Here is a 26,986-nt window from a genome sequence, read left to right on the forward strand (position 1 = left end):
GCTTTTTAATGTAAATAATTATCAAATAAATAAATAAATAAAAAAGGTATTAACCAAGGAAAAGTTTAATAGGTTGTAGAGGATATGAAAAAAATAGGGAAAGTGTGAATATATAAAATTATTGAAAGTTGTAAAAATCACAAAGCATTACCAATGGATAGTTATGCGCATATAGGCAAATAAACATAAAACAAATATATATAAGTAAATATATACACAATTTATAATTCGGGTAAAATTGTTATAAAAATATTAAAAGACAAATTTGGTATGCTACAAATGGTATGAATTAAGTATATAAAATTTTTTTAAAAATGTCATTAAAAAGGTTTGTAAAAAATAAATATCTTCGAAATACACCGAATTGTTTAAAATAATATTTTTAATTAATTTTATTATGTTATTTCTTTTTTTCTTTTTCCTTTTCAAACCAATTCTGCGAATACATGCCATTTATGTGTTGAAATTATTTTACAAGTAGCGAATTTACCCAACAAGTTTTCATTTTCACTATTATTATTATGCAATAAAACCTTGACATATTGTTTAGTATGACCAATAATATGTTCACTTTTTGATGATATTTCGGTAAATAGAACTTTCTGTATAGTATCCTGTAAGAATTCATAATTATTTTGATATGATAAGAATGCATCAGTTACTTCTCTAGATCTTTTTTTAACAATCTTTGTATCAATTTTTTTCATATTATATGCAACAGTTCCCCTTCTAGGATAAAATTGTGATATATTTAATATTGGGAATTTATATGTTTTAACTAAATTGACTGTTTCTAAATGATCATTTTCTGATTCATATGGGAATCCACAAATGATATCAGTTGCAATAGTCATATTTGGAACATATTTTCTTAGGTTATCTACTAAATAAATAAAATCTTCAATTTTATATTCTCTGTTCATATCTTTTAAAACATTATTACTACCACTTTGAACTGGTATATGAATAAATTCATACATATTTTTATGTTTTAACAATTTACAAATATCTTTAACATGTTTTAGTATATAAGGAGGGTTTGTCATTCCAATTCTTATCATAATATCCGTATCTTGTACATAATCCAATATTTCTTTTAATAAATTCACAATATTTGTATTTAAATCAATACCATAAGCTCCTGAATCTTCAGAAGTTAGCCAAATTTCTTTAATATTATCTTGAGTATAAACATGTTTTATTCTACTAACTATATCTTTTATATTATAACTTGATAAATTTCCTCTTGCAAATTTTGTTTTACAATAAGTACAATTTCCTAAACACCCATTGTTAATATTAATAATTTCAATAAATTTATTTTTTCTTATTTTTGGAAGATTTAAAGATGTCATTTTTTTAGATTGTTTTAAATATTTAACATTATATCCATTTATTACATTTTCTACAGCATCAACTATTTTATCTATATTATTAACTCCAACCAATGATACATTTTCAAATATCTTCATATCATTTTCGGCTTGAGGAACACAACCACAAACTATAATTTTTATATCCCTTCCGGATCTTGTACGTTTTTTCGTGATCTCATTATTGGCATCGTCAACTTTGTTACTTTCATTCTCTTTGTTACTAACTAATGCGTCGTTTGCACCATTGCAGCAAGTGTTTTTTGTTTTTGAGTCTGCATTATCATTATTTTCAGTACATCCACATCCATTTTGATTATCACCACAGCCATCTTTTTGATTTTCTATATTTCCACAACATGTATTATTATCATTCATTTCAGCTGAACAATCATTTGATGTTTTTTTTTGAGAAGAGGTTGGATTTTCAAAAATTATTTTATCTTCAATACCTGAATAATCTGAGGATGATGTTGATAAGTAGCCATCATTTTTTGTATTATCTTTTCTTTTATTTTGTTTATTTTTTTTATATTGATTGTTACGAGATTTATTTAAATTATTAACATAGTTTATAATTGTTTTCATACTTTCTTCACTAGGATTTTTTACAGTACAACTATTAACAATACAAATATCACAATCATCAATATTTTTTACAAATTGAAAACCATAATTACTTAATAACCCCATCATAAATTCGGAATCTGAACTATTATGTGCACATCCAAAAGATTTAAAATATATATTATAATTTTCTGGTATTATTACATTATTTTCATTAAAACTATTATATATTACAGTATTATCATCTTCATTATTTATTATATTTTGTTTTTTTCTATTCATAATATTTATATGTTTTTTTTTTTTTTTAATTTGAACTACATTATAATCCATTCTGTCATTTAGATTATTAATATCTTCAACGTCTGTTAATGTATTTGCATCTTCTACTGATGATGTTTTAGGTTTTCTTGTTTTTTCATCATTAAATTCAATATAATTTTTAAGGGCCTTATTATTTTTTCTTCCTTTTTTATTAGAAATATTATTATATTCAGCAAAGTATGCATCATTATCTGAATCGATATCATATGTACTACTATCATTTTGTTTTATATAATCAGATGTACTTGATTCAGTATTTATTTCATTTTCCCAATTTATAAGGGCATTTGTTTTTTTTATGAATGATTGAAGTACGGATAATTTATCTTGTCCATTTTTTCTTCGCCTTGCATTTTTTTTTTTATTTTTTTTTTTTCTCTTTTTCTTATCTAAAAATAGTTGATCGAGCAAATTCTTCACCTCCTTTTTGTATGTGCAAGCATAATATGTCCCAGTAGCAACTAAGCAAACTAAACTTAGGACTTTTATTTTACTACTACTCATTTTAGTATTTTGTGAAAGGGAAGACTGGCAATGTATGATCTTGCATATATTCGCATGTATACCTATGCATATGTATATATAAATAAGTATTACATACAATTATTATATATCATAATGAATGAAGGATTGGATTTTCAAGTATATATTTATACATTCAAATTTTTTTAATATTTTTTATAGCATTTTTTTATGTTTTATATAGCATTTTTTATGTTTTATATTTGCAATCATTGTTTCTTCGATGATTATCTTGAATTAAATAACTCTTTATTTTGAGAAATAAAAAAACTATGACAGTAAATTGTACAATTGTTTTATGTAATTGATAAAGTTTACATTTGTATTGATCATTAAAAATATAAAAAGAATAACCTTATTATATAATATCTATATTTCTATATACATATATGAATTATATTTTAGAAATAAATATAGAATGAATAATTTGCCAGTTACTCAAATTTAAATCCTTAACTTGTTTTAAGGCATATATTATTATTACTAAATATTTTTCTCTTTTTTTAAAAAAAAAAAAATATATATATAAGAAAAATAAAATAGTATATAAATTTTGTATAAGTATATGTATGCAATAAATATTTAAAAATGGATACGAAGGAAATAAAAATTTTCTACATATATATATATACTAATGTGCCTTTAAAAAAATGTTGTAAAATAAGTTATGCCATCATAATTTTTGATAAAAATAAAAATTGATAAGCAAAAATAAAAATTAAAAAATAATAACTATGTTTAAGTAAATCCCTTTTACATAAAAAAATGTGTCACTATGTAGGCATTTCTCAAGCCAATTTTTTACATAAAAAAATATATATTATAAAAAATCGGGGAAAAGTAAATATCATGAATTAAGCGATAAATGCATTTTAAGGGGAATTTACATGAATAAATCATTATCTATACATGCATGCACATGTTTGATGAATGGATATAGTGTTATATATGTTCTGCATTTTATATATATGCCATATTTGTGTTTTCACTTATTGAAAAATAGGGTGTATGCATATATATATGTTTTAGTGCTCGTGGTTTTAAAAAAAAATCGTTCTTACATAAAAGATAAAGTACATACTAAAGCCTTCCCAATGACCTATTCATTCTTTTTACTTTTTACTTTTAATAATAAAATAAAAAATGGAAGGAATACCAAATCATTATAAGAAGTATTATGTGTCCCATAAAAAAATCAAACGGATAATTTTAAAGATGGAAAAAAAGTATAAAAAAAAAGTAAGGATCCATAAAAATAAAAAAAATTAAATCATCATCTTTTATTTTTATATACACCCTATGTCATATGCTATCCTTGTAAAATAAAAATTTTATAAAAAATTTTATAAAGAATTTTATAAAGAATTTTATCCATAATTTATTTTTATGATAGCTCGAAAAAGGACTGATGCAAAATGCTGTTAAACATGCGGACAAGCAAGGTAAGACTGGAAGAAAAAGCATGACCAAATTAAATGCTATGAGAAAAAGACAATTTGCAAAGTAACACCCATAAGGAGGTAGATAATTATAGGGTGTTCATATTTTCAGTTTTAATAGTTGTCTACAAACCCAATATAATAACACACTTGTTTTTTTTTTATTTGTTGACGTTAGGAATTAAAATGCTGCCACCGTTTTTATATAATGACATAATTAGCCACGAAATAAAAAAAGTAAATAAATTTTCTGAAAATAAATATAATGAAATCATTAAAAATTTAGTTAGTGTATATAAAGAGTTGAAAAAAATGCAATATAATAATGATAATTTTGAAAAAAAAAAAGATATCGAAAAAATATTAGATTTAATAGGATGTGATATAATACATTTCGATTTTTATATTCAAAAAAATTTTAAAATAATTATGAAGTTAGTTTTTTTTTTTGATAAAGTAATGAATATATCTATTAATCAATGGGTATTATTAAGTTTAATAAAGGAAAAATTTTGTAATATTAATATTGAAAATTTAATTGTCTATTTATCCTTTTTATATTCCTTACTTCGTTTGATAAATAATAACAAGATCAATGATAATGGGGAAAGTAACAATGGTGGCCCATGGGTCCCTCCTGACACTTTTGAAAGGGTTTCTACAAAATTTTTAGTAAAACTAGATCATATTATATATACAAAAGTAAAAATAGTAAAGCATTTGCCATATCTAATATTCGGATTGAGTAATGACGATATTGAACAGAATTTTATGAGTTTAATTGAGGAGGAAGAAAAAAAAAAGACACAAAATGATGATCAAAATAAAGCCCTACTAAATGATAAAAAGTTTAAGAAACCTCTAAAAGAGTCTCAACAAATAACATCCGTATATTTTGATAATGAAGATGCTACATGTTTTTCAAAACGAATCCTAAGATATGAAAATGCACAACTTATTCGATTTAGATGGTATAATGATAATGAACATGATCCTAAAAAAACTATTTTTATTGAAAGGAAAATACATCATGAAGAATGGACAGGTGAAAATTCTACAAAAGAAAGATTTGAATTAGAGCAAAAATATGTATTAAAATATATGACTGGGGAATTAAAAATAAAAGATTATTTTATAAAAAAATTAAATAATAAAAAAAAAGAACTTTATAAAATAGGTCATCAAAGGAGTAATACTAATAGAGAAAGTAATTATGTAGATGATAAAAAAATTAAAAACTTAGAAAAAAAAACAACTAAAAATATTAGATTAGCAAATGAAATTCAAAAAATGATATTAAATAATAATCTAGAACCAATAATAAGAACCTCTTATCTAAGATCAGCATTTCAACAAAGTACTGACAATACGGTAAGAATATCAATAGATACAAATATTTCAATGTTAAATGAATATATTAAAAAAAGAGAATATTGGTGTAGATTATCTGAAGAAGTATTAGGGAAAAATGAAATAATTCGTCTTAATTATGGAATTATAGAAGTAAAATTAAAAGTTAATAAAATGCCTGAATGGATTACACATATCTTAAATAGTAATGAATCCATAAATTTATATAAATATTCTAAATATCAAACAGCTATGGCTTTATTACATTCAGATAAAATAAAATATATACCTATATGGGTATATGAAAATATACATCACCGATTTAAATCGAAAAGCAGCTTTAGTGACTTAACTACAAAGAATTCGCATGGACACATTAGTGATTTTGCCCATGATCCCGATTTTAAAGGAGCAATAAAAAATGACAATAATACAAATCAATACTTGCATAAATATGGATACCCATCAAATGGTTATGCAACAGATATCAATATGTCTGCATATAATACATTAGAAAAAATGAATGAATTAGAAAAAACATTTTATTGGATAAATAATAAATATAATAAAAATTATAAAGAAAATGAAAAAATAAATTTATTAAAAATAGATCCTAAAATAAATTTTGCTGCCGAAAGAACATTTCTTCATTATGCCATCGTATCTGTGTACATAACATTATTGGCTTTATTTTTAGATAGATATAAAAATAAAAACACTAATATATATATTGTCATAATTTTACTACTAATAACTTCATTCTCTTCACTAATATCATCCTACTTTTTTTTTTTAAAGAGAAACCATATTATTCAAAAGTAAGTATCAAACCACGAATAGTGTTTTTTTATACCTTCATATGTTTTTCTCTATAAATATACACTTCTTTTTTTTTAGGCGTAAAACTGGAGAATCCAACACAAAACATCGACGATTTGACAGCTTTTATAGTCCATTAATTTTATTAGTTCTCCTTTTGTTTTCAATTATTTTATCAATTTATTTTAATTTTAACTTTAAAGCTAAACCATTATAAATACACACGGGTTTATCTTTTTCCATATTTGTACATTTTTTTTTATTGTTTGTTTATTTAATTTTTTTATACCCAATATTTATTCCGATACATTTTCTTACACTTTTTAACATGAGAAATATATTAACTTAATTTTTTTTATGTATTTATTTATATCAAACTGTTTAAAATTTTTATAAAAAAATGTAAATAAAACACTGTGGATAAAAAAAAAAACAGCGTCAAGCCAAATAAAAATATATGATAATAAAATATTACCATAAAACAACAAACTTTTAAACATCAAAAAATGTAAAAAAAATTACAAAGATGGTAATACTAAATATGTATGGTGTATAGAATGAAATACATCATTAGGTAAAAAAATAAATTTTAAAGACCATGAAGAAATTATTTTATAAACAAATAAATACTAAAAATATAATTGGCTTTAAAAAGTTTTTTATTACAACAGAAATAAATAAAAACATTGATTTAGATAACTTTCTTAATGATATAAAAACTAATGAAAGTAAAACATGGGAGTATTATGTAAAAGGAATAAATCCAGATTATGAGCCAAGAAAAGAAATGTATCAATTTTTAAAAAAACAAAACATTAATGTATATAGAATGACTGTTTATGAGATTGAATGTTTCACAAAATGGATACTTATGAGAAAAATATATGGTGATAAATATCCCCAATTTCCATATGAAATTACATTTGAAGATAAAATTAATCAGCTAAAACAAAAATATCCATTAGAATAGTAGAAATATGTTGTATATGTATGTGTGTGCATATTTCATAATTTTTTATATGAAATACAACTAGCGAATATAATACATTTCGTTACATAGTATACCATATGATAGTGTTTTATTAATTTTAAAAGATAAGCCAAAAATTGTCTGTTATTTTGATATATAAAAGTGGAGAAATGGTATATGCACATGCATTAATAAAAAGATAAATTGAGTAAAATGCAAAAATAAGCAAATTTACATACAAAAAAATAATAGCAAATAAATATGTATACATAGTTAATTATACAAACACAAATAATATTAAAAATAATAATAACCTTGTGAAATTTATTTCATTCATATTTTATATGTACAACTAAGAATTTTTTTTTTTGGACATGTACCTTTGAGTTCTATATATAAATACGTCATCTTCATCTACATTATTTTTTATGTCATTATATGATGTATCAAGTTGATTTTTATATTTTATTTTTTTAAGTAACAAACTTAAGTATGCACATTGAAAATTATTTTCTTCTTCGTTATTAAACGATTTTATAATTCTTAAAATACTATTAATTATATGGTCACCCTGTTCATGTATATTGTTGTTTTCACTGTCGTTATTTTTATTAACATGTTCATCATTTTCTTGATTGCGAATAAAATTAGTCATAGAATTTATTAACTGTTCAGGAATATCTGGATCAGTTAATATATTTTTTATTTTTTTAATTAGTTCTGCTTTATTTTGAAAATCAAAATTGGTATTTATTTTTTTTTCCTGTTTTGTGGATTCATTTGAGTCCGCTTCATTAGCATTAGTCATATTATAACTTTCTTTTTTTGATGACCACCTAACCATTTTTTTGCCATTTGGTCGTAGTGACACATTTTCTGTTAATAAAAGTAGCTTCCCAATTATTATTAACAAAGCGGTTTCACATTTTAATATTCTTTCTGATAAATTTAAGAAATTAAAATTTAATTTTTGTAATAAATAAATTTCTAAATCTGAAAATCCTCGTTCACATCCTAGCATTAAAAGTATTTTTCCCTTTTCTTTGTTTAAAATAGAATGTTCAAGGGAGTATTCATTTTTTTTTTTTAAATCTGTGTGTGCACACACTTTTATTGTATTTTCATCACAATAATTCTGAATGTTCATAAAAAAAGAGCTAAATGTATAATGCATATAAACTTTCGGAAAGTTTGTGCACATAGCTTGTTCTAATCCTAATTGAAGTGCAAGCTTTATTTCATTATTTTTTAGCATTTTACTGGATTCATAGCATTTATTTGAATATTCTGAAAATACAATAATAATTTTTTTAACACCTACAGAAGATAATTGTTGAAGTGCTTTATTTAAAACTTTTGGTCGAGGTATACATAAAACAACGTCTATAGGTAAAAAATTATTTTGAGGTTTTTCTAAATGTATAGGAGTTAATAATTTTATTATATAAAATTTTGGATTCTCTTCTAAAATAATTCCTTCCCCTTTACCTTTATTAATTACTCCAACTTTAATTACCTGATTTAGATTAACTTTTAAAATATTTTTTAAATGACTTGTTTGTCTTCCATCGGTTTTAAATAAATAGTCCCCATCATTTTTGTAAATTATATTTGCACTAATTAGTATTAAATTCATTTGGTTTTTTGTTTTATGCTATTTTTTTTCGGATAAAATAAGATCAATTCATACGTTTGTTCATAATATATACTATATGCATATGCAAATAAGGGAACAAACAGAAAGAGTAGAATGAATTTCAATGTATGTATATAAATTATAGTGTCCTTTATTTAACAAATAGAAATATTTTTCCTTAACACTTTTCAAAGATAACAAAAAGAAAAAAACAGGAAACCATATAGCCAAATACAAAAATGTTTCATCCTTTTTCCACACAAAAAAATAGTAAATAAAAGAAATACAAAAATAATTATTTAAAAACAAAAAGGATAAGGGGAAAATATAACATATACATAAATGTTGTTAATTAAATTTTTGAAAAAAATAAAGAAAAACTTTAAAATTATTTTATCACATTATGAAATACCCACAAAAAACATACATATGGATATACTACAAATAATATAATAAAATATATTTATAGCACAACATTTACTAATTGGAAATACATATACCAAAAAAAAATATATGCTCACACCTTTATTCTTTAATATAAAGGGTATTGCTATATTAAAAAAAAATGTAACAGCCAATATGATAAATATATTAATACAAAAAAATAATTACATAAAAAAATATGAAAAATAATTATATATTATATTTCGTTTGTTAAAATGTTATTATAAATTTTGGAACTCTTTAAATTATACATATATTTGGTGAAAGTAATAATTTTGTTAATACACAGTACACAGCATATACCAAAAAAGATATTAAATATATTTATATAAAACTCTTTGTAATAAAACAAAATACAGGATTTAATGCTGAAGTACAAAAAGTAATTCATATATTATACTAAAAAATAAAAAAAAATATATATACATAGTTATGTAATTTTAGTAGTTTAAAATATTTTTTGAAAGCTATTTAAAGGTACACACTTTTTAACACAATATTAATGAACAATCATTATACTTATTACTTTTTTATTTTATATATATGCAGTGGTTTTTGGAAGCCCATTCAGTGATACATACCCATCTTTTATTTGGAAAATACTTGGAAAAAGTAGAAAAGGAAAAGATATTTTTAACCCCTTTTTTGTGGCATTAAATAAGACTAGGTAATATTTTTATATATAAGGAATAAACTGTCCATACATATGTATATGCATATATTTTGTTAACACTATTAGTGCGTAATTAAGTATAAATATGTACAGGATTTATATTATATCTTTATTTTTTTATATTTATTCAGAATATATGATCACGTATTAAAGTATAATAGCCGATATTGGCTTTTTGTTGTTAGTGGGGGTTGTATTACCTCCTATTTTTGGGGCATATGGTTTAACAACATGTGGAAGAAGATAAACAAAGGGGTAAACAAAAAATATTAATTATGTCTGGAAGTTTTAATGTCGTTATTAATGTGTTGCCATTCCATTATCGACGTATTAACATTTATTTTATTATTTTTTTGTAGAAATTATATATTGATTGCCCATACACATATCCTGAGGAGGAAGATTAAAATGGCAATTTCGTGCCAAGTTTAATTTAGTTTATCGAAACATTGCGTAGACATATATATATGCAAACCAATTTATGTATATGTCTTTTTTTTCTTTTTTTTTTGTAAAATTTTTTTAAAAAAAATATGTTTTACCCCGTATAAATATAATGTATGTCGATAAATATTTGGTTGTACATACAAAATAAATAAAACTTTTTGGAAGCATTTTGTGCAATTGACAAAGATGCTATATATACATTATATAAGTTTAAAAAAAATTCTTTATATTTATATAGATAAAACAAATATTTCAAAAAAAGTAATAATATTCTCTTAAAATTAATAATAAAAAAATGTAAGAAAAAATGGTGCATGTAAATTTATCTACTTCTTTATAAAGGACCTTACAAACAAGTATTTAAATAGTTTTGTTATTTATTTACTTGATTGTTTGAAGCTAATAAATAATGTAATTCTTTGTACGAAAAAAATAAATGACAAGATGATAGTAAAATGTAGAAATATAAATTATGTTTTATATAATTTGTAGTTTTTGACAAGAAAATTACAGTTAGCAAATCAACGATCGAAGAAAGTAACTCTGTTATAATACTAACATCACCAATGGTATATATTTTTTTACTTTCAAAATTGGATAGATTGTCCTTAATTTTATTATTAGCATTTTCCATCTGATTTTTGTTTTTTGCAAACAAGTCAGAATTTATTTCATGAAAAGGTTCAGCCGCATTGCTACTATTTATACTATCATTTTGTGCACAGTTTTTATTGTCTTGGGTATTATTTAGGTTTGCATTTTCTTGACCAGGTTGTTTTGTTTCACTTCCATTTTTATTAGACAACATTTGGCTTATATATAAATTGGTTGAGGATCTAATTGATGTATATGTCATTATACTTAAACTTTTCATTATAGAGGATGAAGAATGTAAAATATGATATATATAAGAATTAGTTGATATATTAAAGGTAGAAAATATATCTATATATATACTGATAATATAAAATATTGTAGATAAATATCTACAAAGTTTGAAATTTTTATTTACTATATTACTTAATTTACATAACCAACCGATTTTTAATATCTTTATTAATATTTCATTATTGACTAACAATTTTGTTAATACTAAATTGTTTATATTTTTTCTGAACAATGAAATACGTGCATTTAATGAGAATCCACTACTTAAGGATACACATATACGTGTTAAGGCTCGAAACAAACAATATTTTTGAAACTGTTTATCTTTCAATGGCTCTATAACATTTTTTAAAACACCTCTATATACATTAACCTTTAATGATCTTACATAATTTTTCCCCTTAGTCACGTTGTATCTCTACTCAGAAAAGTCAGAAAAAATTTGAAAAAAATTATGAAAAAATTATGAAAAAATTTTGAAAAATAATTTTTATATAAGATAATGAAAGCACACTACACATTACTTTGGAGAATATGCAACTAAAACATGAAACTCAAAATTTAGCATGTGTGTAAAAGAGAAAACAAACTCATATAAATAAGTAATACACTAAATAAAGAGGATATTAAAAGTGTTTATAGATATCACGGTGTTTTTTTATTTTTTTATATTTTTTATTTTTACATAATGTATAGACTTAATTTTTGTTGAATTCGGATGGTTTTTAAGAACAAACTGAGATGATAACTGTAAAATAATAAAATACAAAAAAGAGACAAACAAAATTTTCATTGTGACCTTTCAAGGGAATAAAAATAATACAAAAAAAAAAAAAAAAAAAAATTTAAATTATAAAAAGATATTGTGCCATAATACGGCACTATAATAAAAAATACAAATCATGATAAACAAAATATTATTTAAAAAAAAAAAATAGGAAAGGACAGAATATAAGAAAAATGAAAACAACTTATAAAAAGTTATATTATTCTACATAAATGTGCAATTATTATTGATTGCAAACCCATTTTAAAAATATATAATTTTATCAATTAAACATTTGTGGAAAATGTTTAAAATGAATTTATAAAAACACAAAAAAAATATAACTAAAATATTTAGGATAAAAAATGTATAATTTTAATAAAAAACTAATAAGGTTGTTTTTTATAGGATATATTATATAAGCCAATGGTAGGAAGGTTGTTTTGTTTTATACTATTTATTGGCTTACTGGTTTGTAAATATAAAAAGGGGATACTAAATTATATCCACCAAAAAACGGGTATACTATAATAATAGTGTATATATTTTATAATATGTAATATTCGAAATAAACGGGAAGGTAGAGAAACATAATAATAATTTAATATACGTAAGTAAATTATAAAAACACAGCATCATATATACATAATAAAAATATTACTTCTTATTATATTGTGTATATCAAAAGGAAATATGTTTTAATAATGCTATGAAATAAATAGGGTATTATGTTATTATATATAGTTCATGCAATAATTTAGGCATAACAAATTTATATACCGTTAAATTACGTGTAATAATAAATATATATAGGCGGTTATGTACAAACGGTATTTTTTTATTACATTATGAAAAAAAATATATAAATATTTTATAAGGATAATTAATAAATATAGCGGGTGAAAAAAAAAAAAAATTTTTAAATTGAGAAATATTTTTTAATATTTTAGGGAAATTAACTTAAGATATTATTAGGGGTAGAAAAAAAAAACATAATAAAATAAGTAACATTATTAAAGAGTAGAAGGAAATGAAATATATACATACATGTTCATAGGAATAATTTTATATTAATCTTTTAAATTATGTTATAAATGCAAAAAAAGAAAAGAAAGAAAACGCATACAAATATATACAAATAATATTATATATAAGAAAAGCCACATTTGAATAAATACATAAACATAGATATAATAAATAATTAAGTTTTATATATACGGACAAACTTTATACATAAAATACATTCATATATTTTTATATATATATTATACATTTTTTAAATTAATCTTATTTTTGAAATAGCATAGTATTACTTATAAAAAAATATATATATATAGTTGAAGCCTACTAATTTATACATATATAGTATTATTTAAAATTTTAAATAAAAAAATATAATAATTGTATATAAAATTAAACGTAGAAATATAGAATATTTCATTGTATAAATGTATATACTATATAGTTAATATTTACATATCGTATGTACAATCCCGTATATTGATGTTTGACTAACAATGTATTAACAATTTCATGTATATGCTTATATATGTTAGCTCATTTTAAAAGTGTTCTTACTATTATCACTATCTTCATCATTTGTGTATGCATATTTTATTTACGCACTATATATTACACACACTCATATTAGTATAATAGTCGAAAGTTTCGAGGTGTATTTTTGTTTTTTTTTTAAATTATAAAAATACTAAGACGTGAATATTAGTTTATTAGATAGAGAAGAGCTACCTGTGTGTGCACCAACACGTGTGTGTATGTATATATATATGTATATACGTATGTGGATATGTGATTGTGTCAATTTGGTTACTCTTTTTTTTCTATAAAAAAAAAAAAATAATTTTATGTGTACTGAAATATATAAAATAAGTTAATTATATATTGAATTAAATACAAATGATCAAAAATGGCTCGCCGTATGAATTTATTAAATATCGAAAAAAACATTCAGAACTTATGGAAAGAACATAATATATATGAAAAAGAAATTGGAGATATTAATGAAACAAGGTTTACTGGCAATTTCCCATACCCATATATGAATGGGTTATTACATATTGGTCATGCTTTCACATTAAGCAAATTAGAATTTTCAATTCGATTTAAAAATATGACATGTGATCATGTATTGTTGCCCTTTTCATTTCATTGTACTGGTACACCCATAGTCGTATGTGCTGATAAACTAAAAAATGAATTAAAAAATAGAGTACTAAATGATAAAGCGGAAGAAAAACATGAATGCCAAGTTAAGGAAAATGCATTAGAGGAGAAAACTGAAGAAAATTTTGAAAAAAATGTTGATGCCACTGTTTTTAGATCAAACAAAAGTAAAGCACAATCAAAGGGAGGAACACAACATACACAATATGACATTATGAAGCAAATGAACATTAGTGATGATAAAATTCATTTGTTTCAAGATCCAGAATATTGGTGTTATTATTTTTCTTCACAAGCTAAAACTCATTTAGAGACCTTTGGTTTATATTGTGATTGGCGTCGTTCTTTTATTACAACAAATATAAATCCATATTACAATAAGTTTGTAAATTGGCAATTTAATAGTTTATATAAAAAAAATTTAATATATTATGGAAGTAGAATTACAATTTTTAGCAGAGTAAATAATCAGGCATGTGCTGATCATGAAAGATCAGAAGGAGAGGGTGTAAAATGTCAAGAATATACATTAATAAAAATTTATTTAGATAATTATAATGAATTTTTCAAAATATTTATAGAAAGTGTTTTAAATAGTAATACAGAAAAATCCTCTACTTCAAACTCTGTTAAGTATACTCCATTTAATGAAAACGAAGAAGATTTAAAAAATAAAATATGGACCGAAGAATTTTTAAAAAAAAAAAACATAATATTTTTAGCAAGTACTTTAAAACCTGAAACAATTTATGGACAAAATTATGCATTTGTTAATCCAGATGATTATTATTGTGTTGTATTTGGGTTCGATAAACAGATGCTTAATTATGGTGATAAAAATTATGTTAATAATATAATGACAAAAAATGAAATAATTGAAAAATGTGAAAATATATATATATGTTCAGAGAATAGTTTATATAACTTGGCTTATCAAGGAATAATACCAATGTTAAAAAAAAAAGAAAAAAAAGAAAAAAATATTGAAAATAATAATAAAGGGGAATCAAAAAATATGTATTTAAATAATGTTGAAGATGATATATTTATTTTGGCAAAAATAAAAGGAGAAAAATTTGTTGGATTAAAAGTATATACAAATATATCAAAAATAAAAGATATGTACATTTTACCAATGACTACAATTAAAATGAATACTGCTACGGGTGTAGTGCCTTGTGTATCTAGTGATAGTACAGATGATTATGCCTGTTTAGAAGATATAAAAAGGAAAAAAAAATATTATTGTGAAAAATATAATCTATTAAAGGAGGAATATCTAAATAATGAAAGTGTATCATGTATTGAAATACCAGGTATTGGTACACATACTGGTAAACATTTTTATGAGTCTGAAAAAATTACATCTTATAAAGATGTAAAATTACAAAAATTAAAAGGAATGTTATATAAAAGGCAGTACTTTGAAGGTATAATGAAAGTAGAACCATATTGTGACATGAAAACATTTAATTGTCGAAAATTAGTTAAACAAAATATTATTAAAAATAATGATGGCCTTTTATATAGTGAACCTGAAGTGTTAGTTATTGATCGAAATAATGTTAAGTGTATTGCTGCTTTATGTAATCAATGGTATATTAATTATGGAAATTTAGATTTTAAGAAAGATGTACTTATACAATTAAAAAAAAATAACTTTCAAACATATAACGATGTTTTATATAAACAATTACAACATGTTATATTTTGGTTAGACGATTGGTCATGTAGTCGAGCTTATGGGTTAGGTACACATATGCCAGATTTTAAAGAAGGAAATAAATCAGAAAATGGAAAAGGAGAAGAAGATGATGGTAGTGTAAAAAAAACAGAACTTATAGAAAGTTTATCTGATTCAACTATATATATGGCATATTACACAATAAGTCATTATTTACAAGGTAATGTTGATGGAAAAGAAAAAGGAACTCTTGATATAGATCACAAAGATTTAAATGATGCATTTTTTGACTATGTATTTGATATTTCTAATAATACAACTAATATAAGTAAAAATATATCAATTGAAAAATTAAATACAATGAGAAAGTCATTTAAATATTGGTATCCATTTGATATTCGAATATCTGGAAAAGATTTAATTTTCAATCATCTAACAATGTCACTATTTAATCATGTTGCAATATGGGGTCAAAAAATTTATAAAAAAAATAAAGATTGTTTAGAAGAAAAAAGTGCATTAGATAGACAAACAGAAATATTAAATGAAGTTGATAATCTTGATTTGAACGAATGTGAAAGTATTAAATATTTTCCAAAGTCCTTTTTTTGTAATGGGCATGTATTAGTAAATAAAGAAAAGATGTCAAAAAGTAAAGGAAATTTTATAACTATAGAAAATAGTATAAGTCAGTACACTAGTGATGGTACTCGAATTGCATTAGCAGATGCAGGAGATTCAATAGAAGATGCAAATTTTAATACAGATACTGCAAATAGTGCTATTATGAAATTATATAACTTAATAAATTTTTCTATAGAAACTAAAAATAATGTATACATATTTAGATGTGGAGAAAAAACATTTAATGATCTTATATTTGAAAATGAAATAAATTATTTAACAAATAAATGTAAAGAAGCATATGAAAAATTATTATTTAGAGATGTATTGAAATATGGATTTTATGATATGCTATTAAAAAGAGATACATACAGAATGATGTGTGATAAAGTACATATGCATAAAGAAACTGTAAATTTTTTTATCGAAAGAATGTGTATTATAATTAATCCAATAATACCACATGTTACTGAACATATATGGACTTATATTTTAAAAAAAGATAAATTTTTAATAAAACAAAAATGGCCAAATTCAGAAGATACTAACTTTTCTATTGTTATGCATAAACAATATAATAACCTTTTAAATGTTATGGAAAATTTTCGAAAATCATATGATAAAGTTATAAATAAAAATAATAAAAATAAATCACCAACTAAGAATCAAGCAAATAATCAAACTACTAGCCAAACGAATGCTGGCATATCAGGAGGTAGTGGGCCAGAAGATGAAGATGAAAAACATAAATTTAAAGCTATTGTTTATGTTGCTAGAGAATATAATGATACACAAAAAAAAATTATTGATATATTAAATAATATAATTAAAAATAGTGAGGATAAAAAGTTACCATCAAATTTTATAAATCTATTAGTACAAAATAATTATGTTAATAATTTACCTAAAAATGAAAAAAAAGATATTTTAAGTTTTGCTACATTCCTTGTCAAAGATAATGTTACACTAAATAATAATCAATATGAACTTACCTTACCATATGATGAAATTCAACTAATAAAAAATAATATTGATTTTATAAAACGAAGTTTAAATTTGAGAGATATTCAAATATTAGAGAATGCTAAAAAATGTGACATAGACAATACTGATATATATAAATTATCTAACCCTGGTAATCCATCAATTTTTATATATAATACAAAGGAGTAGGCAAAAGTTTGTCATATATAAAAGTGATGACACCCATTGCAGACTTTACCCATATAAAATATAGGGAAAATGTACACCAAACATACATTACATTTTGCTTTTAACAGTTTTGCGTATGTATATTTCACATATATTACACCCTTTTCAATGACATATACCTCAATTATACTTATAATTAATAAAATTCACTAAAAAATTAAAATAAAAAAATGTTATTTATTAATATGCATGTTGTCATTATTATTTTTTTTGAATTTTTAGTTAGTGATACACTTTTTTTATACACTTTGGTTTTTTAAAATGAAATGTAAACTTTTCATGAAATAAAATATTATTTAAAGCAATGCGGCATGGTGTGACATGTTTGAAATTAAAAAATTATCAGCACATGTGTGGGTTACTTAAAAATGGTTTGTTTGCCTACCTTATTATGGCACTAAATTTGATCATATATTCACAACAGATTTTTAAAACTTATCGATGGGGTTTCCTATCATCCCTGTTTAGGATAAAAATGGAAAGTTCCCTTAAATTTTTAGAAGTATATCAAGCGACAAATAAATAAAGCACACAAAATGTAGAAAAAACAGAAAAAAGTGTAAAATAAAAAAAAGTGAAAATATTAAACGGCGCATTAGTAGGACGCTATAAACGTTGTATATGTATATGTATGTGAGCACGAGAAGTTTTAGTAATTTGTCAATTTTTTAAAATAAAGTGAATTCACGAATATGCAGTGGTACTCGAATTGGCATGCATATATATGATCATTACGTATTGAAAAATGTGAGCATGTAAAAAGTATAGAAGTGTACGATTAAAATGGTTGTCATTTGGAGGGTTGATTAATTGGAAAATCTTCGAATTTTGTAAAATATGCAAAAAAATGAAAAACTAATATCAGTATTTCTATCTTATTCCATTTGATGACACCATCTATTATCTGCTTGCTAGTTTAGGATTCTCTAATTAAATTTTCTTTGTTTATGTCACTATTCTTCAATTGGTTTTCATCTATTGCTGTACTAGGCTACACCATTTTCAGACGTCACTGTGCTATGGCTGCATTTTTTTTCTTAACCTCTTTGATGAACTTTTTGATTAGTTCACAATTTTCGTTTGGGATTTCTTTTAATTTATTTTTGTTGGAGTATAATAAATTTTTATAGTCATGTAAATATTTTTGTATATCATCTTTATTAAATAAAATATCGTTTGAATTTTTTTTATTTTCACTCGGTATTATATCCATAGATAGGTCCTGAACTTTAGCTAAAGCATATTGATTTTTTGAATCTGTTTTTTTTTTTTTTTTTTTTTTTATTTTCATCTTTACTAACTTCAGATAATATACTACTTGTATAGCCAATATCGATATCACAATTTTGTGGAGTATTATTTAATTCATGAAAAATATAATCTAAAATATTGTTATGTTTATTATTTTTATCGCTACTTACTTCAGAACATTTTACAGCATCATCTTCATCCTTTTCATTTTCTTTTTTTATATTTGTATAATTACTTATGTTGTCATAAATATTTTGATTATTTGTAAAATTCCTATCATTTTCAATATCATTTTTGTTACTACCCTTTTCATGCATATTAGTGTATATACTACCAGATTTATTTTTTTCTGAACAAAGATAGTTCATTTTGTTTTCATCATTTTCTAAATCGATATGATTATATTTATCTGCACTTTTTTTATCATATATGTTATTGTTAAATTTATGTTTGTCATTATTAAAATCGTTGGGTATACAATTTCGAATATTTTGTGTTACATAATCTGTTTTGGCATTTTTCATTTGTTTAGTCATTTCTTTTTCAGAGAATTTATATAAATTTTTATACCCATCATGTGTACTATGCATATTACCATCATTGCAATTTATTTCACCTTTTGCATGATCTATATAGGAGCAATAACCACAATGTGAATCATACCTTGCATCATCGAAGGGTTCCCCATTTACATGTTTATTACAATTCCACATGTTGTTTAAATGAGCATGACTACTTGTAGGTTTGTCATTTTTACATTCAGCAAACGAATTATGTTGCATAGTATTTCTCTTAGCACATTCAAAGTCACAACTTTGTTTTTGTTTATCACAAAAATGGTTAGCTGTTGAATTTCCATGGATATGTTCACATTGATCATTTTTAACTTCATTTAAATATTTACTTTTTAATAATATTTCATGTATATCTTCTAGATTTATATTTGTAAATCTTTTTCTATTTTTAAAATTAAAAATTTTTTTAACATCCTGATTTTTATCATTAAATTGTATTTTTTTATTTTTTTTATTTTTAATAAATAAATTTGAATCATCTATACAACTACAATTTGGAGTTCCAGTTTCTAACATACTTGCTCGATGTTTATAATAGTTTAAATCATAAATATTTTCTTTTTCTCTAACTTGTTCATGTTCATTTATTCGATCTTTATAATAATCTAAGCTAGTACTATAACTATTCCGTTTACCAAACAGTATTTTATCTGATTCATCAATTTTTTTTTTCATTCCAGATGTGTAAGAAAATTCAGATACACACATATCATCTTTATTATTTGTTTGATAATAATAATTTTTATTTTCGAAATTATTAGAAGTAACTAAATTATCTGAACAAGGTTTATTATTTTCATTATTTTTATCCATAGAAAATAATACTTTTTTATTTCCATTTTTTAATCCTACATGGGAAGAACAATTATAATTAGTAGTTTCATCATCAGGTATAACAATAGGATTTATTGATTGTTTATTTTTTTTTAAATCATTTTTAGAATAATTTATTTCATTCACTTTATCTTTTTCACATGATCCTGATAATGATGGTAATATATTATGTTCTGTATTTTTATTTCCATAATTCTGATAAAATGAAATATTTTTACTAACACTTGGGCATGTTGATACATTACTTATTTTTTTTGTATTACTCGAATTGTTTATACATAAATTATTTTTATTAGATATATTTCTTGATGGTAAAGTTTTATCATTATTATGTTTGTCTATATAACAGTTTCCTACCATATTTCCATCTTTACCATCAACACATGTGTCACTCTTTTTATGTTCACAAATAATAGATGAACAGCAATTTGTATTTTCATTATTAGAATTTACTTTCATGTTATTTTTATTTTTATCATGACCAGTTAATAAATAATCATCACACTTTTTCGTATTAGCATTATTTGTAAAAAAATTATCATTCAGATTATGGTGGTTCTCTTTATTTACATTTGTATTGGTTGTTAGTTGATGATTATTTTCACTACCTGCTATATTAGTATTACTATATCCAGCTTCATTTGAAACCTGTTTATTTCGTATGTACATTTCAGGATATTCTCTAAAAAGGTGATCATCTTCCGGTAAATTCCCTGCCTTGTTTGTAACGAAGTTATTATTTTTGTGTGGAATGCTGGTATATCTATTTTTTGCAAACTTATCATAGTCATTATATATGTGGTTACTACCAGTGTATGGCTTGTCAAAGATGTGCCTTTTCCAGTGCATTTTGTTGCAACCTTTGTTATCCATTTTGATAAACTTGTTTGGGTTTTTCATAAAATGATCATCTATGGCATACTTGTTGTATCGATTATTTAAAACTTCTGTGTCATCAAAAAAACGATTTTTTTTTTTTGGATAGTTAAATAATGAAAAATCATCATTATAATTTTTGTCTAAATTATCAGGTGGATAATCATAAATGTTATATTCATTTTCTTTAGTATATAAGTTTTTTTTAAAAAATAAATTATGATTAGCATTATTTACACAAACACATTTTTTCTTTTTAATTCCATACGTTTGTTGTGTATCAATATTATTGTATATGTCTTCGTTGCAATAGGAACAGGCACAGTATGGGCAATTATTTGGGGGTCTATCATTTTCTGCAATATGATATAATTTTGAATTCATTTTTGAATTTGGAATGGTAGGTAATTCATATGGAATATTACTATAATTCATAATTGATGGATTGAAATTTTTATTGTATGGGCCATAGTGAGGATACGGAATAGACGGTTGCGAATTAGGAAGATTGTGTATGTCATCACTAACTATTTTATCCTGATTTAAAGACATAAATTCATTTATTTTATTTTTAACAGAATATGTTAAAGACTGTCTTTTATTGTCTGTAAATTGATCTTTAAAACATTCATTTAATGAAGTAAATATTTTTTCTTTTTTATATTTTTTATCATATGTATTTATAATATTTTTTAATTTATTTAGAAAATTATGGTCATTGTAATGATTCAAAATAAAACTATTAATTTTGTTTAAGTATTGATGTATTTCTTTATTTTTTTGTTCTTCATATTTTTCCCAATCTTCATTTTTTATATAATCTGTTTTTCTTTTTTTTCGTTTTGATATTAACAGTTCAGGTAAATTATATTCATTTATATCACTAATACTTAGTCTTGATCTCTTTGTTTTTTCAGCAATATATTTTCCACATAATAACCATCTTAAAAGAAATAAAATAGATATTTTTTTACTATTTTTATAGCCATATAATTTACATGAAATTGTTTTAAGTCTCATACTTCCTTTATATCTATATCGTACTCGAAATTCTTTATTGTGTGGATGAAAATGTGGTTGCCACATTGTATCGATAGCATTATAATTTATTTTTCGATTTTTCATTTGTTTTATTCTTTTTTTATTTAACAAAATAGATATTCCATTGGCTATTCCTAAATTCTTTATTGGACTATCACAAATACAAATTGAATCACAAAAACTACATCTTGCATATTTAGTCCCATCCACATTATTATTTTCATTTTCTAAAGCTATAGATTTTTTTTTTTCATATATAACATCATCTTCACTAGATTCTCCAAAACAAAATAAAAAGTCACTATGTTCAAGTTCATTATATTTTGATATATATTCTTTTAAAAAACAATTTATTTTAATATAATCATTATTTTTTCTATTTTTAATAACAATTTTTGAAAAGTCCACATTTTCACTATGCATAATATAATCTACCATTTTGTGTATTTCATCAATTTGATTATTTTCTTCATTTTCTTCCTCTTTTTTTTCTGTTGTTTTTTCAATTTTTTTTCCTTTTTCTTTCTTATCATTGTTAATACATTGGTTTGACACATTAGTTGTTTCAAAAGTTGTATGTAAATTATTTTTCTGATTATCCCCTTCTTCAGTCACTTTTTCATAATTAAATATATCTATTTCATTTGTTTCATTATTCTTTATATTATTATTGTCTTCGTTAAACTGTTCTGATACAGTTCCATCTGTTTTTCCTTTATTTTTGTTTGCTTTATTATTTACATCTTCATCGATTATGTAAGTATTATCCTTGCATATTTCATTTTGGCATTTATTGTCTTTTTTAAAGTGAAGCATAGTGCAATCATTACGATTTTTTATCGTACCACTATTTTTTTTATTATCATGTGTTTCCTTTTCACCATCTGAAATATTAATGATCTTTTTCGGGCGTCTAAAAAAATAATTTTTTCGTACAATATTTGTATTATTCTTTGTCTTTATATTTTTATTATTTTCAAACCTTTTTGATATCATATTTTTTTCTTCATCTTGAGTTTCTTTTGAAGAAGTACAACTATTTTCACCACCACATTTTGAATCACTTATTTCTAAAACAGAACTGCTATCCCTTCCATCAATACAATTATTATTAAATGGAGTATTATTACTTTTTTGTGGTAGAAAAAAATTATTTTTTATATCAAAATTTTGATCATTTTTATTTGTTGCTTTATTATAATTAATAGATGTGTTGAATTGTTTGTTATGTAAATTATCTTCATCAATTATACTTTGAGAACTATACGAGTAATGGAAATCATAAATATCGTTGCATTCATTGTGTCCGTTAGAAATACAGGAATAAAATTTTGAATTATCTTTTTCACATGATTCATCACGTGGTCGATGTTTATTATTGATTATATTTTTTATTTTGACATTCTTTATTACTTCTCTTTCTGAATCATAATTTCTTTCTTTGGAGCTCTGGCTTTTACTTCCTCGACTTGTATAAGCACTACTCGATCTTTGTGTTTTTTTTTTATTTATTGAATAATCATCTGAAAAATAAAAATTATAATTTTTATTTGTATACTGATTTTTATATAATGAAAAATTCATTTTCTCTCTTTTATGTTTATAATTACAATATTTTCGTGTATTTGTTTTTATAAAGTTATTTCCTAATTTTTTCATATCATGATTTTTATCAAAATAATCTGATTTTTCATTTTGTATATTTTTTAAATATTCAAAATTACTTTCTTTTTCAATTTTTGAATTTAATAATGTGTCTAAATTTTTATAAGATGTTTCATTCTTTTCTTCATACCCACTATTTGAATTAGATGATATAACATCGTTTATATTTCCTTTATCAATTGTTTCTTCATCACTTTTTTTTTCCATTAATAGATAGGATAATTTTTTTTCAGTTTCAATATAATTTTTATCTTTTTCTATTTTATTATCTGTCTTTATATTATGTTCTATTTTACTTTCAATCGAACTATCAAAACTGTTTCCTTGAATTGATGTTTGTCTATTTTCTAGACTCCCATTCATAAAATTTTGATTTTTTATAGAATCTTCTGAACTGTCAAAATTTGAGATTAGCCCTTTTTCAAGATCAATAAATTTCTTGTTGTCATTTGTATTGCTAAAAATATGTTCACATTTTGTAGTATCATTTTTTTTAATAGCATTTTGATTTTCATTAATAGAATTTGTTTCATTATTTATGGAATAGTTATTTAGTATGTTATTCTCGAGATGCACATTTACTTTTTCATTTTTTGGTGTATTATTTATTTCAAAATTGTTTTTAAAATGGTTTATATCTATATCTGTACCTGAAGTTCCACTACTTAAATCTAAAGTTGCATCTATGCATTTATTTCGGTCAGTTAGTTTGTTATATATTTTGCCTTTATAATTATTTCCTTCATTTTCTATATTACTAAAATATTCAAAATATTTTTTTATATATCCATCATTATTTATATCATTATTCTTATAATTAAGTTTATCCCAAATTGATTTTTTCCGGTCTTGAATATTTTGTTCTATTATTAAAGGTGGCTCTGAATTTAATCTTTTTGTGTTTTTTTTTTCATCTTGAAAAGGAAAGGAATTAATTATCTCTGGATCATTTTTGTCTGAATTTAATTCGATTATATATTTTTTACTGTTAAAACCGTTGCACAGTGCATTACTCTTATTTTTATAATTTATATATTCATCGGTGCTACTCCCAACGTGTTTATTTTTATCTTTGTCTTCCGAAAAGTTTAACGTATGAAAGTTCTTATTAGTACTCACCATTTTCCGACTCTCTAAGTCTTCCCCCTCGTTCTAAAATTTTCCAGTATCAAAAATATAAATATACAATATAATTTTTATGCACGCATATATTTTGTCGTACTATGCATGCAGGTAAAAAATTGTTTAAGCATAAGTATGGTGTATTGTCATATATAAGTATGAATTTTTTTTAAATTTTCAATGCATTTATTTTTTTATTTATACTGAAAATACAGGGAGGCTATTGTTGTTCATTTTTATATCTATCTCATCCAAAAAAGGAAAAAAAATATTTTCAATCTTAGATAAATATATATATACAGTAAATTTTTATATTTTTCTATCAAATAGGTATAGTATAATATAATATAATAAAATATGTATTTTTTTGTCTTAAAGTTTTAAAAATATTTATAAATAGTAGAACCATACATATGTGTATGCAAAGAGAATGTGCTAGCATGGGGGGCCAATTAGCCACACTATATATATCGTTGTATATTGTATAAATAAATCCTAAACAAACAAAAAAAATAAAAAAAAATGCATTAACATGTGCATATTAATTTGTTTAAAACAGCGAAAATGACAAACACACGATATATTTAATTTTTAAAATTTTTTATATTGTATTTTTATTTACTATTTAATTAATTTATGAATGAAAAAACACTTTAAGACTATATACGAACAAATAGGTAAATAATAACATTGGTTTAGCAATAGATGCAATGTTTAAGACATGAACTAGATGTAAACAAATGTATATAAAATTTGACAACGATTTATACAATTGCATAATTAGATGTAGAATAAATAAATAATCGAATACTTCCTAGTCATGTAGTACGCTTCTGTGTATATGAATTATTAGTACATATGTTTGCTCATAATTTGTTTATCCCTTTACGCCATGAAAATATGTACATGCATATATAATAAAATATATTATATAAAAACATTGTAATTTTACATTTTATATTAATAAATATATGTAAATATAGTAAATTTAATAATTAAAAAAAAATATATATATATATACATATATATATTCTGTGTATATCAAATGTCTATACAATAGCAACAATTTCATACAGAGACAATATATAAAACATGGAATGGAAATATAAGGAAATATTTAGAATAAATTATAGATATATATGCATGTATTAAAAACAAAATTTTTATCTAAAATATAAAAATACACCTTTAAAAAATGGGTAATGGATAAAATTTAATTCTTCAAATATATATAGTTATAGAATAATATTAAAATATGAACAGATAAAAATATAAGATTGTTATTAGACTTATCTACAACTTGAAAAAAAAGTAAATATAAATAATAAATTGTATATATATATTAATTAAAATTCACAATTTGTTTATTTTAGTACAACCTGTCTCATGTGCATTTTTTTTGAAAATAAATAATTAGATGTAAGTATATATATTTCATGAATTTGACAAATTACTATAAATATAAGAGCCATATAATTAAAAAGACGCACTATAAATATAATTTATATTATATAAATTACTAATTCTTGCTAAAAAAAAAAAATTTTTATAATTATTGAAAACGTATTTATCTATATTACATTAAAAATATATATATAAACTATCATACTTAAAAATAAAATGAATCGTTGTAAATTAGATATACATTATATATATGCAAATTAAATTAAAAAAAATGGAATAATCACAGAACAATATGA

General features: G+C 22.6%; 8 protein-coding genes across 8 annotated transcripts; 4 read left to right on the forward strand and 4 right to left on the reverse strand.

The window, feature by feature from the left end:
* Positions 1-425: 425 nt before the first annotated feature.
* Positions 426-2,768, reverse strand: PVVCY_1102220 (radical SAM protein, putative; the record flags this gene model as incomplete). The annotated part of the gene is made up of 1 exon (XM_008626155.1): positions 426-2,768. One exon carries the CDS (start codon positions 2,766-2,768, stop codon positions 426-428), a length of 2,343 nt encoding a protein of 780 aa, XP_008624377.1.
* Positions 2,769-3,929: 1,161 nt separating this feature from the next.
* On the forward strand, positions 3,930-6,397 carry PVVCY_1102230 (vacuolar transporter chaperone, putative; the record flags this gene model as incomplete). The annotated part of the gene is made up of 3 exons (XM_037634536.1): positions 3,930-4,025; positions 4,180-4,228; positions 4,404-6,397. The coding sequence occupies 3 exons, from the start codon at positions 3,930-3,932 to the stop codon at positions 6,395-6,397; spliced, it is 2,139 nt and encodes a 712-aa protein (XP_037490628.1).
* Positions 6,398-6,992: 595 nt separating this feature from the next.
* Positions 6,993-7,364, forward strand: PVVCY_1102240 (conserved Plasmodium protein, unknown function; the record flags this gene model as incomplete). Its single annotated transcript, XM_008626153.1, has 1 exon — positions 6,993-7,364. The coding sequence occupies one exon, from the start codon at positions 6,993-6,995 to the stop codon at positions 7,362-7,364; it is 372 nt and encodes a 123-aa protein (XP_008624375.1).
* A 352-nt stretch (positions 7,365-7,716) lies between these two features.
* Positions 7,717-9,000, reverse strand: PVVCY_1102250 (RNA methyltransferase, putative; the record flags this gene model as incomplete). Its single annotated transcript, XM_008626152.1, has 1 exon — positions 7,717-9,000. One exon carries the CDS (start codon positions 8,998-9,000, stop codon positions 7,717-7,719), a length of 1,284 nt encoding a protein of 427 aa, XP_008624374.1.
* An 825-nt stretch (positions 9,001-9,825) lies between these two features.
* On the forward strand, positions 9,826-10,524 carry PVVCY_1102260 (cytochrome b-c1 complex subunit 9, putative; the record flags this gene model as incomplete). Its single annotated transcript, XM_037634537.1, has 4 exons — position 9,826; positions 9,994-10,111; positions 10,249-10,372; positions 10,477-10,524. Coding segments are annotated over 4 exons (291 nt in total).
* A 413-nt stretch (positions 10,525-10,937) lies between these two features.
* Positions 10,938-12,245, reverse strand: PVVCY_1102270 (conserved Plasmodium protein, unknown function; the record flags this gene model as incomplete). The annotated part of the gene is made up of 2 exons (XM_008626150.1): positions 10,938-11,870; positions 12,138-12,245. The coding sequence occupies 2 exons, from the start codon at positions 12,243-12,245 to the stop codon at positions 10,938-10,940; spliced, it is 1,041 nt and encodes a 346-aa protein (XP_008624372.1).
* Positions 12,246-14,145: 1,900 nt separating this feature from the next.
* PVVCY_1102280 (leucine--tRNA ligase, putative) lies at positions 14,146-17,883 on the forward strand (the record flags this gene model as incomplete). The annotated part of the gene is made up of 1 exon (XM_008626149.1): positions 14,146-17,883. One exon carries the CDS (start codon positions 14,146-14,148, stop codon positions 17,881-17,883), a length of 3,738 nt encoding a protein of 1,245 aa, XP_008624371.1.
* A 1,048-nt stretch (positions 17,884-18,931) lies between these two features.
* PVVCY_1102290 (transcription factor with AP2 domain(s), putative) lies at positions 18,932-25,286 on the reverse strand (the record flags this gene model as incomplete). The annotated part of the gene is made up of 2 exons (XM_008626148.1): positions 18,932-19,144; positions 19,224-25,286. 2 exons carry the CDS (start codon positions 25,284-25,286, stop codon positions 18,932-18,934), a joined length of 6,276 nt encoding a protein of 2,091 aa, XP_008624370.1.
* Positions 25,287-26,986: the final 1,700 nt, after the last annotated feature.

The sequence above is a fragment of the Plasmodium vinckei genome, assembly GCF_900681995.1.
Source record: "Plasmodium vinckei vinckei genome assembly, chromosome: PVVCY_11".
Classification (NCBI taxonomy): Eukaryota; Apicomplexa; class Aconoidasida; order Haemosporida; family Plasmodiidae; genus Plasmodium; species Plasmodium vinckei.